This window comes from Rhincodon typus, chromosome 20 (assembly GCF_021869965.1).
Source record: "Rhincodon typus isolate 14 chromosome 20, sRhiTyp1.1, whole genome shotgun sequence".
Taxonomy (NCBI): Eukaryota; Metazoa; Chordata; class Chondrichthyes; order Orectolobiformes; family Rhincodontidae; genus Rhincodon; species Rhincodon typus.
Genome location: NC_063351.1, coordinates 32,569,440 through 32,585,702, shown reverse-complemented (window position 1 = coordinate 32,585,702; position 16,263 = coordinate 32,569,440). Strand labels below are relative to the sequence as shown.

The window sequence follows — 16,263 nt, the reverse complement described above, 5'->3', positions numbered from 1 at the left end:
GAGGTGATGGTGTTCCCAAGCAGTTATAACCCTTGCCTATAGGTTCAGGATGAGCTGCTAAAGAAAACGTTGAGAGTCGGTGCACTGCTGTGTAGGTGAACATACAGAAAGAAAAGTTGTGAACTATATGTACAGCATGACATCACATTTTGGTCATCTTTAGAGATTTAAATTTGTCATTTTTACATTGAACTTTGGTTAATCTGAGAGTGGAGTTTCTCAAATACTTCAGTTAGCCATCAAGCTACTAGTGTTTAGCAGAGAATGCCTTTGTGTAAAATGTAAGTGCCAGGCTATCGTCTGATAACCATGGTACCTTAATTGTCCCTGTTATTCTTATTGCTTGCCCCTCAGCAACACTTCTGCTGGTAACACTCTAAAGGCTACTAACCCCATAGCAATGGGCTGTATCCACCTCCAGAACCCACAACTGTCTCTAATTGGAAGGCAAATGGAGGTGGCTTTGCAATTGGCCAGCTCACATTAGATGGCATTTGGTAGACTTGCCACTGCTGCAAGTGAGGGCAGGATCCAAAAATAGTCCTGAGACCTGAACATTTTCCAAGTCAGGACAATTCATCCTGAATTGTTCAACCTTTTAAAACAATGGTTCAGTTGTATGTTGTTAATTTTGAAATGTTTCATGTACTATTTGAAATCCCTCTTACAATTATTTTTCCACAATGTTAGGTTACTTATTTTAGTAAAATCCTACTAATGCCCCTGCTAAAATAATGGCAACAGAAATTTCAGATAAACATGTTATGTACAATTGTCTCCTGGGAGCACTGAAGCATGTCCTTTTAGTAAAATGAACTATTTTACTAGCTCTGTGCAACAAAATTGTAATATTTCCTTGATCTTTGCCTCCTAACATGTGGTTTCTATCACAGTACAAATACAAAGAAGCATTCGAGAAGGCCAAAGGTCAGATGGTTGGAATACAAAAACTGGAAGATGACCTGAACATTTCTCATTCCGTTCATGCAGCCAGGCTCAATAGTGATGTATGTAGGAAAAGAACTTTAAATTGTTTTGAATTCATGTATTTTCAATCAAACGTGTAGTGTTGTCTATCATATAGCCAATGCTGGAAGCTGTGTGGGGAGGCTATACGATGTCATGACATCAATATTGTGCAAAATAAGACAAGAGTACAAGTTATGGCAGGATCCCATTTCATAATTCAGATGGTACTTCTGCTTTTGATCTAAAGTTGTCTGATATTGAAAGAAGTCATGGAGTTAACCATGTGCCTATAATCTTATACCAAGCAGCACTCAGTCGTTCATCACTTTAATTTTCTGAAACCAGCTGCATACGAAGCATGATGCATTTTAAATGTTTCTATTCAACACAATATCATTGGCAATAATGCCATGCAAGATGTTTATGTTTAGGTCATTGAATATTTCCACCCTGGCATTCTTCTCTATCCCAGATCTAAGGGAGTTACAATTTCAAAGTTCATCATTAACCTCTTCGATGTCTGGGCATGAATCATTTGGAGGAAGAGAAGAATAAGGTGGAAATCTTGGATACTGCCAGTCCTGCCTGTATTCTTGTGAAGACTTTACCTATTGTCCCTAGTACAGGCCCAGCTCCTGATCTGTCTCTTTGGGGAAAGCCCAGTATTCTTGGAATAACATAATGGAGATGAAGACCAAACCTCATGGGTCTCCTTCCCCTTTCCCTTTACACAGTGCCTGGGAATTAAATGTCTTATAACCTCTATGAAAATGAAATATCATTGTTGTAGAATTATTAATGTATTGAGAACAAAAAATGTTTTGCATTATTATTTTGGTTAAAAAATATGCCTTTCATGAAAATTGTTTGTGAGTTATCATTTTTGCTTGCTGCTTTTAAACTAGTTGATGTACAGAAAAGATTTTGAGGACACAAAGACTAACCTCCATCTACCTATGGATATGGTGAACCTTGTCCATGCTAAGAAAGCCCAAGCTTTAGCCAGTGACCAGAACTACAGACATGCCATCCATCATTATACGACACTACCCAATGACTTGAGAATGCAGTGGGCAAAGCATGCCTATGATCTACAGAGCGAGGTAACTTTACAGTCACACTTTTCACTTTTTCTTTTATTGACATTTCTCCCATTTTCATGCTTCTCTCCTGAAGCACTGCATCGATCTGTGGTGTAGGTTCATGGGTGTAGCCTGTCCTCTGATGTATTACCCAGATTATTTCTTTCTCATGTAAGCCTTTTTATCAAGTGGAAGTTGAGACCAGTTCTTTGCTAACTTTACCTGCATACATAGGTAGTTTCTCTGGCAACCAATGGTTGGTGACTGAGAACTGTAAAGCTCGATGATTTTTGTCCCTCCCTCTGTAGAGCTGTAGTTACTGATTCAGGTGGGATCAACAGACAAAGCCATAGTGGGAATTTTAATCGCAGGCCTTTTGAATCTATACGCCAGCATGCTAAAACTGAAGAACTTCGTCTTTTATCTTGTAAAGTTTTCAACTCTGTTCACCATTTTATTAAAGCCTTAGCAAATAAACAGAACAATGTCTGACTATTGTTCATAGAAATTTGTAACACATCTTAGAAAAGCACGAAACAAATAGAAGACCTGGAAGTAGGTAAATTCATGAACTCCTTAAGATTATTTCCGCCTATGAATATAAAGCAATTTAGTGTTCGGTTGTTCCAGAGAACAGAGGCTTGCTGGAAGTTGTAGGGGCAGAGCCTGTAATATTCTGATTCCAGAAGATAAGGTCACTGAATCGCAGAATTATCCCCCTGTACATTCAATGCTCTCAGGAGGGTAGCAACAATGTAAAGGTTTGGTTAAACAATATTCTTTTTCAAAATGTATAACTGCTGAGAAGCTACTGAATCTTGATTTACTGGTCATCCTATAATTTATTGAATGTATCATTAAGTACACAGTGATAATGATCTTTATTAATAGTCTGCCTTATTTTAATAGAACCTTTATAGATCTGACCTAAATTTCATGAGAGGAGTGGCTTGGATTTCAACAGGGGCTTTGGGAATTGAAGGAGTGAAGAGAGCAACTGCCCTCATCAGTGAGGTGGGCCATTTTTTTATGGGGCCAGTTTTGTTTGCAGTACATGACATGTACTCTCCCTGTAATTTTTGCCATGTCACCACATTCAGTAATTCACTCTCACGTGGAGTTAAAACAAATATGTTTGGGAGGAATTGAGTATCGTGTTATGATTTTTCAAATGTGTTCTCCCAAGGAGAATAGGTTGAAACAAGAGTGACGTTTTTAAAGAAAAGTCAAACAATTTGCACCTTGAAAGAAAAATTCATTCAAGCATTCCCAAAAGGTTTTGGTTAATGAGTTTCTCATGAAATAATATCCTCAACGATTTCTTAGTTGTATCTGGGACTGGAATCACATGCATAATGTGCGCCATTGCCCTTCTAGATTGACCCATCTAGATTTATTCAGGTCTGTAGATGAGCTGTTAAATATGTATCGGTTAGCAGTCACCAATAACATTTCAGGCTGCTCTCTGTCTGTCTTCCTGATGCATGTGGAAGCATTGGCATCTGATCAACTTTTTGGTGGTGGTTGGGGAGGGTGACAGATGTCAACTCCAATATAGGTCCAACTATTAAGTATCATGTGTAAGGGATGTAATGCAAACATTAAAAACAACTAATCCTTAAAGCCCTTCTGGAAGCTGGTACGTCACTCTCACTGGGGATGCTAGCCCCGAATCTTATACTAAAATTCTGAATGACAGGGAATCTGTTGTCCTTGATAATCCATCGCCTCAGCCCTTGTCTCAACCTGGTTCCACTCCTGAGCATCATTGGCATTTTATATATTGCACCTTACTCCCAACAAAAGTTTCCAGCATAACCCCGGAGCTGCATATCTGGGTCCTGACCAGGTTTTTGTATCCTAATATTTAACCTATCTGTGTTGTCAATTTTAATTAATAATTGTGATTTTGAACAGATGGTCTTGTAATAAGTGTGCAGTTGGACTGCAGCAATGTGTTGATACAGTGGCAGAGAGTGGAATTAGGGAATGGTTGAAATGCAATAAATGATTGCTTTTTGTTCTTTTTTTTTCAGAAGAAATATCGACAACATCCATATTCACTAAGGTTTACACAGGTGACAGATTCACCTGACTTGACCCGTGCAAAATTGAGCAACATCATTGCCAATGAGGTATGTTGATTTCTGGAACTTGATGGAATTTCCCTGTGGAAAGCTCAGACCGAGAGAATCACAGAGACTCCTGTGGCATTTCCTCTCAAAACACCACTGCTTTCCAAACCAGAAATGGATGGCAACAGCTGGTCAAACCTGGTTGCTGTGTTTTAAAAATAATCTTTATTATTGCCATTATGGCTGAATGAGTCAAACTTTCTTTATCTTCAAATTGAGGTGTTCTAGCAATTAATATTTCCTGAATCACAGGCTTAGCAGTGTATCAATGTTAAGATTGGCCCAATGACATGGGGAAACAGGAACAGAGATCTGAGATTGGTGGAGCTATAAAAGAACTCATTGCCTCACAGAATTTTAAATAAAGTGGTCTTTAAAATGTGACACAATGAGTCTTGGGAATCTGAGAACATTGCAGTGAGAGTTCTATGAACACTGAAGTTGGTTCTGGGATCAGGTGGATTAGGGGTGTATTAAGAGTATGGTCTAGGTGTTTGAGAAGACTCAGGTAGGACTAGGATCGAGATGTGGGGCCTAGTGTTAGGGGTGGTGCTGTGATTTGGCTGCATTGAAGAGAAGATCCTGGAGCAATTGGCATAGTCAGAATCTAGAAATCTTGAGAATTACTGACCTCTGTAATTATTGGTTGAAAAGGAAGTCTAAAAGAGTCTGTGGAAAGAAAAAAGAACAGACAATCTGCTACAAGAAGTGAAGTGGTTGGACAGGGAGTGTGCACTAAGTGCAGGACCCTTAATAAGAAATACCATTTATTTGACAAAGTGCTGGAGGATCTTAGCAAGTTTCGTAGCATCTGTGGAGAGAAACAGAGTTTATTTTTCAAGTCCTAATATGACTCCGCCTCTATTGTACTCAAGACAATAACTTTGTTTCTGTCTCCACAGTTGCTGTGCGACTTGCTGAGTTTCTTCAGCACTTTCTCTTTTTATTTCCAATCTCCAACATTTGCAATATTCTCTGTCTCTATGTCTCTTTATATCTTCCTGATGGTGGCTTGATCTTTCTTTGTTTTTCTGCAAGATTAGTTTGTGCCCTGATGTCTGTACCCTAAGAGGTTTCTATCCCTACCTTACTGATGTTTTCTATCTGTGCCCAAATTTCTGTATATGACTCCTATTTTCAGTGCCCTCTGAGAATTTTTTCTGTGCCTTAAAGCCATTCAGTCTGAACCCTGCTGTTTCTTTGATTGCTGATCAGTTCATCTTTCACTGTAATTCTTGTGGGTTGCCAAGGGTTTTTTTTTTCTCTGCTGTACTGTCCTTTTATTCTGTTTGTGCTTCTATTTATCTTTCCTGATGAATGGGAAGGAATGCCAACCAATACCAGCTTGTGGTTAGGATAGTTCATTGTCATCATCCTCTTTCCTTCACTGGATCTAAAGGCCAGTGGTAATGGAGTCTCTTTAATAAGAGAAGGCTTTTGTCCTAAACGTGTAGCTTGTATCTAATAGTCATAATGCAATAAATTGCATCATTAAGATAAAAGATATAGGATGTAGGTCTTCACCTTACAGGATCAATGCGCTTAGATCTTTCCATATATAAAGTGGTCAATATTGTGCATACTATCCTACATGCAGTCTTACGAGTACTACAATACCTCCAGACATTGTCTCATTAGTGAAGCATATTTTTGTTTTCAAATCTGCTTGTGATAAATGATAACTTTCTATTAGCTTTCCTAATTACTCTGTGTATCTAAATACTGAGCTTTTGTGATTCATGCACAAAGACAGCCAGATCCCTCTGCATTTCAGAGCTCTCGAATCATTCACTGTTAAAATGACATGCACTTTTTCTAGTGTTTCTGCCAAAATGGAAAATTTAAATGCTTCCGCATTTTACTCCATTTGCCACATCTTTGCCTTCTCACTTAACCTAACTTTTTTGGTTTTGTAACTGCCTTCTGTCCTATTCACAACTTACATTTTATCTACCTTTGTGTCATCAGAATGTTTGGCAACCAGATCATCCATCTCTTCACCATAATCATCTGCGGCACGGTGGCTCAGTGGTTAGCACTGTTGCCTCACAGCACCAGGGACCCAGGTTTCATTCCACCCTTGGGCGACTGTGCAAACTCCACACAGACATTCTCCCCGTGTCAGAGTGGGTTCCCACACGGTGCTCCAGTTTCCTTCTACAGTCCAAAGATGTGCAGCCTAGTTGGATTGGCCATGCTAAATTTCTCAGTGTTCAGGGAGGTGTAGATTAGGTGCATTAGCCATGGGAAATGCAGAGTTATAGGGAAAGGGTAGGGGGATGCATCTGGGTGGGATGCTCTTCGGAGGATCGGTGTGGACTTGTTGGGCTGAATGGCCTGTTTCCACACTATGGGGATTCTGTCGTTCTTATAATATAATTACATAAATTGTAATTAGTTGAGGTCCTAGTACAATCTCAAGCACTCATTACATTTTGCAAACATGAAAATGACCCACTTACACCTACTTTCTGCTTCCTATTAGCTTGCCAATCATCCTTCCGTACCTATATACTACATGGTGAGCTTTTATTTTGCCCAATTATTTTTGATGTGGCATCTTTATCAAATGTCTCTTGGAAATCTAAGTACTTATCCAAGTGCCCTACTATAACTTATTCAATTACAACCTCTAACGTTGCCCTATGATAGATGTTATGATTATTGGCCTGTAATTTCCAATTCTCTTTCTCACCTCCTTTTTGAATAAAGAGGGTACATTTGCTGTCCTCTACTCTAATGGTACTGTCCCCAAATCAAGGGATTTCTGGAAAACGAGAACCAATACATCAAGCATCTCTCAAGCCGTTTCTTTAAAGGTCCTTAAATAAAGTCCGTCTGGACCTGAATATTTATCAACTCTCAACTTCAGCAATTTATGGAGGATGGATGTAAAGCATTGGACTGAGTTTAGACAAAGTATTTGGGAGAAAAATAGATTAGAGACCAAGGGTAGGAGGCCTGCAACCAGGGCAGAGATGAACTTAAGAATCTATTTGTGAAGGAATAGCAACATGTGGCACATTTAGGGCATGTTGATGGAGGGTTGCATGTTTTGGCAAGCTCATGGGAATGAAGGTCAGATTGTAAGTCAGGAGCAATACTGTAAGTGAGTTATTGAAAGGGAAAATGGCAGTAGTTTCTGAGAGTATCTGAAGTCAGAAAAGCCATTCAACACACAATATAAAAGGAAAGTATATCAATAGATAAAATGCAAAAGATAAGTGCTAAGAGAAAGCCGTTCCCTTATTGTTAGCATGAGCCTGGCAGGAAGACATCAGCTTTCATTCATATGCCACTCTGAGAAGGGAGGTTTTCATATAATGTCACCTCACAGAACCAAAAGATGTATCAAGTAGTTTATGGAATTTGGAGATCCAACTGCTAGTTATATCATATAACAATCATTAATTTGTTAATGAAGTGAATTACGTTTCTCAGCAGTTGTTTGCGTATTCATCTACAAAGTACTTGATATACAAAGTAAGGGCAAAATTTTAATGGTTGCTTTCTGAAATTGTTGCCTTGATTGAATACAGTTGCATAAACTCTTCTAAATCCCAAACGGCTGTCTTTCCCGCTAATTGTCATTAACTGTTGAATCCCCTTAGAGTGGAAATGGTTGCATTTATTCCGAAGAGTTGTTTGCTAAATGCTTGTTATTGAATTCTAAAGTATTCATGTTACTGAATGTTACTAGATAAAGGATTAACATGATGTACAGGCAAATATTTTCATTTTTCGTTTTTCAGCGCCTATATAAAGCTGCAGGAGAAAATGCCCAACATCATTATACTCCAATTGTTGGCTCACCCGAACATATTCGGGCAAGGATTAATTCATCAAATTTCAGTGAGGTAATGTTTGTCTCTTCAGAATTGGACTGATTCTCTTTAAATTCTAATTTTCTTTATTTGTTGAAGTTTTGTTCTGCACTTTTCTGTGCAGGTGAAGTACAAACAGTCATGGCTCAACCAACAAGCTCTTGGATACAAGCTGACACTCGAAGCCATTCCCTTCCAGAGTGCAAAAGCTTCCAGGCGAATAGCCAGTGATGTAAGAGGGAATCTGATTTGAATTGTAAAGTATTCATGCTACTTGTATTTGTGGCCAGTTACTTTCAAGAAAGCTGGGGGAGACTTACAGTTTGGGTACTGTGTGGGTGTGATGCCAACAGTCTGGTGCAGGGTCAGGCCTAACATTTTAATTTTGATAAGCTGCCAAACAGGGTCGTTACCACAGCTTGCTACATTGGAACATAAATCAACTGGCTACTGTATGCAGGCAGATAAGCTGGTAAGAGCTGTTTCGGAGTACATGAAAGTCTGCACCATCTTGGCAGCTCTAACATTGTATCCTGCACTCTGTTTAGTTACACTGATGCACTTATATGGTACTGTACAGCACATAAGACAACACTTTTCACTGTTCTTCGGTAAATGTGATGGTAACAAACGAAATGAAAAGGACTCAAAGGTCTATGTGGGATTCTCAATGATTCTTTCTCTTCTTGAGTCTCACAAGAAACTCTCTCTGAAATGATCATTTGGGAGAGGTCTTTAATGGGCCTTTCAACATCTGACAAGGAGAGTGATTAGCTTGTGCTATTCATACATTATCTTACCCCCCCCCCCCCCCCCACCATCCCATTTTCTTCTAGATACTTGCAATTTGGATTGCACAACTGAAGTACCATCATACTTTGATTAGTCACTTGTTTGTTTTGGCCAAGACACTCATATAAAGGGCGAAGAGTTGATGCCGCGGGGAAAGGTCCCTATCAGATTTTCAATAACTAGCACTTTTTTCAGACAAGAGATGGGATTACCAATAGTTGGTGCCCTTCCCCCAGTTGTGCCCCCATATATCTGAGGTAAAATAATTAAACAGCCAAACAGGTAACATCTTAAAGAAAGAAAATGATGTAAGATAAAAGTTCAACTTTTGCAATTGTTGACTTTAAATGACAGTGGACAATTTATCAAGTCTAACAATCAGTTTACATCATTGTGTAATGTTCCTGTAATGATTTGAATATTGTATTAATTTTTGATTTGGAGTAGTGGTGTAAAATATTAGCAGTATGGTTCCAGCATTTGTGATCATTGGCAAAGGAACGCTGCCCACAGACTTTTTATGAGATTTCTACTCAAACTTTACTTTGTTAGAAATCTGTTTTGGATATTACAGTGCTGTCTTTCCAGTATTTTGGATTTGTGAGGCCAGACCAAACATGTATCAAATGTGTATCTCCATAACCAATTAATTTGAAGAATTATTAATGAGATGTGTAGACTTTGAACCAGGAAGTTTAAAATTGAGTATTTAATTTAATTAAAATCATTTAATTTAATTAAAACTATTTAATTTAATTAAGATAATTAAAAATTCTGCCCAATCATGTGCAGAAGGTGAACTGGTCAGAACAAAGATAGGTTAAGTATGAGAGGGAAAATGCAAGAGGCAGAAATAAAGCATTTGAAACAGTTATTTATTTATTTTGTTTTCCAAAATCTCCAACAAAAAGGTAAGATTTGGAGTAGTGACACTCTTCAATTGTAATAGTTCATTTTTGTGCCAGATAGTTGTTTGGCGGTAATTAATAATCATCGCATCATTGGAATTTCATTTGTATTTTGTTAGAAAACCTAAATCTTCTGGAAGGTTTACTGGGTTTTTGTCACATAAGCACAGAAGTGTCATGCGCTTCCTTCTGTTTTAGTGTGTCTTTCACCAAGGTAGTGTTAAAGTGAAGTTTCTGGAGGAGCAGGGCAACAACTTTGTGATTTCTGCATTTATTTTGTGAGTGCAGATGCCAGTGGATGTTTAAATTACTGTTTTTTATCATGGTAATCATTGATAGCCTCACCAATATTCATACTGCATATTTGCTGCATGCACCAAATTTGCCACGTGTTAAAGGAAATATGCACATTACGGCTGATACTTTGTTCATCAAAGTGGTGGATATGACCAGTGAGGCAATTTAAGCTAACTAGAGATTAAAATATCATCTGAACACAGTGGTAAATTCAGAACTGATACTTTACTGTTTTGAAACAGACTCGATGACATACACAGTGTTGTCATTGAGGTGACCTAGTCATGCCAGGTTTTTGCTGATTAAGCTGACTGCTTGGTCCAATGGACCTCCATGTTGGACATTGGGCACTAACATCTCAGGTACTGCTCCATGGGCACCATCTACTCCAACCGCATGTCCATGAACAGTGGCATCTGACCTGTGCCAGCTTCTCCGAACTCTCATGGCACTTCTGTGACCCATTTCAAGGATGCTCGTGACTTCAGTACTGTATCTCAGGCTGCAGTGGTAACTCACAGTAATGCTGCAGCAAGGACACTGTGTGCTCAGGGACATATAGCCAGCTCATGGACTGGACCAGGCTGCATTTCAAGCTCCTTGTTATAGCACTCACTCATTCTGAACCTACCAAAATGCTCACAGAATCCCTGTCCTGCGTTGGCCTTTTGCATTTTTATCCCTTCAGCTAGTGACAACAGGCTCACAGTGTTGCTGTATTGCTGTTCTGTTTGGCACCAACAGAAAGCCAGGAAGCTTGTTGTGGTTGTCAGCGGTCATCTGTCAAGTCAAGAGTTAGGTGAGGGGCCAAGGCACAGTAAGTCAAGTGCAACCTCTGATATCAATTGAGGGGCTTGGAGATGGTCAGGGTGGTCAAAGTCAGGATCCTCTTCACACAAGGGATAAGCAGCTGAAAGAAGGACAGCACATCCCCTGTTTTGAGTTTTTCAGTCCTTTGTGGGCTGTTTTCCTCCTGGAATGAGAGAGAAGCAGCTATTAAGGGATATGAAATTTGGTGGCTCAGCTGTTATTTTTGGTGAAGGTGGGGAGATGTCCTGAGTGTGTGAACAGACAGCACAGAGGGTAGTTGAGGTTAATGGTGTCAGGGATTTGGGTTGGTGACAGTGAGGGAACCTCCACACAATAGTGAGAGAGTTAGACCATGAGCCTTGGGAGGTCGGTACAATAGTACAAGGAGAGAAGATGGTAGGACTTGCACTGGCAGAGTGGAGAAGACCATTGACCTACTTCATATGGTGCTCTGCATTCTTGCAGATAGCTGAGACTGGTCTGACCCAGCTGGCAACCTCGGGTCAGCTGGTCTGATGTCATGGCCTGTGTTAGTCCTGGGGCAAGAGGACATCCAGCATGAACCATGCCAACCAGCAGGACCTCTAGGTCCCTTCCTGCAAAGCTAGACACAAAGTTTCCCTTGCCTGCCATCTTTGGGGCGAATGTCAGGAACTGTGCAGGGCAACACTGGACTAACAGTGCTTGTCTGATTGCTCAATAGCCTTTTAAAGATGGACACAGAGATGCCAGTCAATTCTGGGATATCCTGGCAGTGGCAAGTTGTTTCAGGAATAGTGCATGGTAAGAAGGGGATAGAATTGGACAAGATGGATGCAATAGGTATGGGGTAGGTAGTTAATGAGGCAATATAGACAAACAGGAAACTGGAAGAACACAGCAAGCCAGGCAGCATCTGGAGGAAAGGAGAAGTCACCGTTTCGGGTATTACCCTTCTTCAGGACTGGTCCAAGTTAACGAGGCGAGAAAAGTCACTAAGCCTTATGGCGAAAAACACTCCAAAAAAACTTGACACAATGTTCACTTTGCCAAAAAAAATAAAGATTCAACCAACAATGTTTTTCTGGGAAATGTTTCAATATCGATAATGTGACCTTCCTTGCCTAGTAACTCCAGTTATAAGGTGGTGAATTCACATTATAGCCTGCATATGCAAATTTAATCATATTTTGTTCAAAAGCATATAACCATCTGATAACATGAATTAAACGATATTGCTAATCCAGCAAAGGAGGGATCTAATGCTTAATAGATTTAAATTATCAGGTCATTTGAATTCTTATCTTATGAGGGGTTTCTGCCACATCCTGTCACACTGACAAGCTGTGTGGTCAATAAGAACTGACCAGGAGTTCCTCCTATCCTTATACCTGTTATGGGTGTATTGGAAAAGTTATATGTTTGACCATCTACCTGCTTGGCTGTGTTGTGAATGCTCCCTCCCTGGCCAACAAGCCTTGGAGTGGGTCCTGAACCCAGAACTTCAGGCTTAGAGACAGTGGTAGTTGCCATTAAGTCTCAAGACCTCAAGTAAATTCATCATCCTCTGGCAGCTTATAGCTGTAAATAAAGCAAATGCCTACATTACAGATATCAACTTCTTGTTTTAAAAGTTAGGTTAAAGGCAAGGTAACTACCTGATTAAAAATGTCTCAATATGTCACCTTACCTTCCAAACAAGAAAGAGAGAAGTTGCAAGTCTTTAAATAATGATATCCATTTTTCTTTCAGTATCAATACAAGAATACTTTTGTAAAAGAGAGAGGAAAACATATTGGTGCTCGAAGCATTTTGGATGACCCTAAGATGTTGCATTGCATGCAAATTGGCAAGTTACAGAGTGAAAAGTTGTACAAGAAAGAATCGCAAGACAGCAGGAAGCAATTCCACTTAACAATGGATATGGTGAATCTGGTGCATGCTAAGAATGCCCAGGCTTTGGCCAGTGACTTGGGTTACAAAAAGTTGATTCATTCATATACTGTTCTGCCGTATGACATGAAGATGGAATTGGCTAAAAAAGCCTATAATCAACAGAGTGAGGTAAAGGAGCATAACAGTTTTACCATTAAATTGATGTATATCAAGCTTCAGTTGGGGGAGGAGAGGGCGATAAGTGGGCAAAGAACTGGTCAACAGCCATGGAAAAGAAACTTGGCTAAGGGTGCAAATCTAGCTGCCAATTTCCTGTCACTGGATGTCTTTGTATCTTGTTTTCATACAGGTGCAATACAGGTCTGATCTAAACTTCCTCAAAGGTGTTGCGTGGATGGCACAGGGCTCCCCACAGATTGAGACAATGAAGAAAGCTGGTGAACTAATCAGTGAGGTAACATCTTTAATTGGTCAGGTGCCTTTAGAGTCTTTTTTCAAAATGATTGATTGTTTTTGTTTCTAAGACAATAATGATGAGATTCTGTTAGCTTTCAGCCTGATTTCAAACAGGAGGAGCAGCAGGCTTGTCAAAGAACAGTTCTGTGAGCTCCTTACCAACCTCTCCTGCCTTGATTACTGTCATTCTGGGATTTTCCAGAAAATTTAAGTTAACCCCCCCTCCCTCAAATTATTGTCCAGAGATGCAGTCTCCAAGGTAATGCCAGATTTCTGCCAAAGTGGAAAACCTCATCTGATTTTGTATTAAGCATGCAACAAATCATAGGAACATGAGTAGCCCATTCAGCCCCTCGAGCTATTCAGTGAGACCATAGCTGATCTGTGGCCTAACACTACACACCCACCTTTGGCCCATATCCCTTACTACCTGTGTTCAACAAAAATTTATCTATTTTAACTGATTCTAGCATACACGGACATTTGTGGAAGAGAATACCAAACATTTACCGCCTTTTGTGTGTTCAAGTCCTTCCTAACATCTCTTCTGAAAGGTCTGACCCAAATTTTTCGACTATGCCTCCTAGTTCCAGAATTCCTAACCAGTGGAAATAGCTAATCTTTATCTACTATATCTTGTCTCTTGTGTCGTGAAGACTTCAATCAGATCACCCCTTCACCTCCTAAATCCCAGAGAAAATGACCCTAAATTGTATAATCTCTCCTCTTAATTTAACCCTGGAAGTCCATGTGTCATTCTTGTAAACCTATGTTTTACTTCCTCCAAGACCAATATATTCTTCCCAAGGCATGGTGCCTAGATCTGCTCACAGTGCTCCAAGTTGGTCTAACCAGGGTTTTTTTTTATATCTGCAGCATAACTTCTGCATCCTTGTACTTCAGTCCTCCAGATATAAAAGCCAGCATTCCATTCGCTTTCTTGGAATAAATGTTGACCAATATGTATTTTGTATGTTGTAGCAAGATACTGTCAAACTTAAATACATTGCAATGAAACCTTTATAGTTTGTTGACATTGCTAACTGAGACCACTTATTTGATTACTGGGCAGTAATTTTCTGAATGGATTTACAACAAATATTTTGAAGACACAATATTGTAAACATTCTTGACTGGAAGTTCCTTTTCTAACACAGATGGGGAAGAGAGTCTGTCTTACGCATGTATAACTTTCTATTTTTTTTTGGATATTTAATTACATTCTCAATTTCTTTGTTCTGTAGAAAAAATACAGACAGCATCCTGATACCTTGAAGTATACAAGTGTGATTGACTCTGCAGATATCATCCATGCTAAGAACAGCTACCTGCAATGTAGCGATGTATGTTAAGGCAGAGCTTTGAAGTATCCTTTCATGTGGCAATTATGTATTAGTCTATATCTAAATCCCATCTTTGGATCAAAACAATATTTCTGCATCAAAATAAGCAAATGTTGTTTGATGGAAGTGTACCAATTAGTTTGGAGGACATACTATCCATCTCCTTTTCATTTGACTGTAGTATTGAAAACGGGTGGAAATCTATGATAGTTTTTCCGTGTTCATTGATAATCTATCGGAGTGAGGAAGCAGGACTAAGACACAGAAAGCATGCATTGTCAGATTGTGTGCTGACAGTAACTTCAGTAATTAGTATTTCTTCAATGTCCCTGTCCCCAATCAGTTTGTAGTGATTGTAATGAGGTCAGCCAGGTGGACATCATAGAATATTAGTTTCCTAACTGGAGCTATTAACCTGGTCCAATCAAGGAGCCCAGGCTGACAGGTATAAACAGGAGTGTCAGAGGTTCTGCTCACTCTGAGGGCTGGCTCAGTGTCAAGGACTCTCCACGTGTAAATAAAGGGTGACTTGGTGATGGGATACCAGCCTCTGGAGTTATTTCACAGTTATATGATAAAGTAAAAGCTAACAAACAAAACAACATCTTCTGTCTTCCATGGTAAAAGTCTGAACCAAACTGTGTAGCATCGTGTGGGAGAGCAATGAGTCTGAAGTAATCAGTGGGCAATAGGTCTGAAGTTGATCTTATCTTGAGGGTGAATTGCAGGTACTCCTCCACTTGGTACCCATGGAACTTAGCCCCATTGGTATACACCTAGTCTATGACTTCCCAATAATATGTTCTATTGATTCATACTACTTAGGTATTATGGATATTAATTTAGGATTGAATTGGACATGTCTTATTGTGGATATGTGGCACCTTGTAATATTGGATGAATACCCTCGGCAACCGTTGATCACTGGAGGCAGCTGCGATTTCATGATTGTAATTTACAACAGGGAACTAATCATTGGGATAATTTGTATATGTTCAATAGATTATAGGCTAGTTGTTGACAACTGCTTAATTGCCCATTAGGAAAGTTTTGAAACTTTATTGCCTGTTGGACTATCCCTGTCAATTTTAGTTAATTAGATTGTGGACCGGCATCTGAAAGCTAATTAAAAGTATCCTCAAAAACTTGCACCTTGACTCCTGTAGCTATCAATTGTTTGATAATTATATTTTTAAGCTTTGACCAGTTCTAATGGTTGCTGGGCTGAGTATTGGTTCTGCTGTATACGGAGCTTGACGAGCTTCTTAGACAATCCTTGCAGTTACATTTAGCAAAACAACTGCCAAATTGTATTTCTTCTACAATGTTTTTCTACGTTTTCCAGGTTTATTTATCAAAGTAATATAAAATATGTATATTTTGAGAGCTACAGAAATATCCTGAATGGAAAGTTTAGAGTTGACAATAGTTTATTCCACAAATGTACATTTAAGGCTAAATAGTTCCAAATATTTATCACTTGCCTGCGAGTGAATATTTGGAACTATCGAGCAACATTTATATTACAACTTGGTTCTCCCTTTTTAAAGTGCAGTCAATGCATTTATTCTGCTAACTAACTGCTGGTAAGGTATAAGCAATGGGACGTTTCAATTTTCAGTTACTGGTATCTTAACACTCAATCAACAAAAGCTGCTGTAATTTTACAGTATGCACCCTAAAATCTTAGAAGGAGAATTTATTTAGTACCTATTTGATCATTTTTTTAAATCAAGTAAAAATCCATATACTTTCATCTTTCTCTCACATGA

General features: G+C 39.2%; 1 protein-coding gene across 1 annotated transcript in view; it reads left to right on the top strand.

The window, feature by feature from the left end:
- Window positions 1–16,263, top strand: part of LOC109929108 (nebulin-related anchoring protein) — a 95,336-nt gene that overhangs the window by 66,604 nt on the left and 12,469 nt on the right. The window contains exons 28-36 of the mRNA XM_048609042.1: window positions 894–1,007; window positions 1,875–2,072; window positions 2,961–3,065; window positions 4,088–4,186; window positions 7,939–8,043; window positions 8,135–8,242; window positions 12,549–12,860; window positions 13,042–13,146; window positions 14,393–14,491. Coding sequence (XP_048464999.1) covers window positions 894–1,007; window positions 1,875–2,072; window positions 2,961–3,065; window positions 4,088–4,186; window positions 7,939–8,043; window positions 8,135–8,242; window positions 12,549–12,860; window positions 13,042–13,146; window positions 14,393–14,491 — 1,245 coding nt within the window. The remainder of the gene's footprint in view (window positions 1–893; window positions 1,008–1,874; window positions 2,073–2,960; window positions 3,066–4,087; window positions 4,187–7,938; window positions 8,044–8,134; window positions 8,243–12,548; window positions 12,861–13,041; window positions 13,147–14,392; window positions 14,492–16,263) is intronic.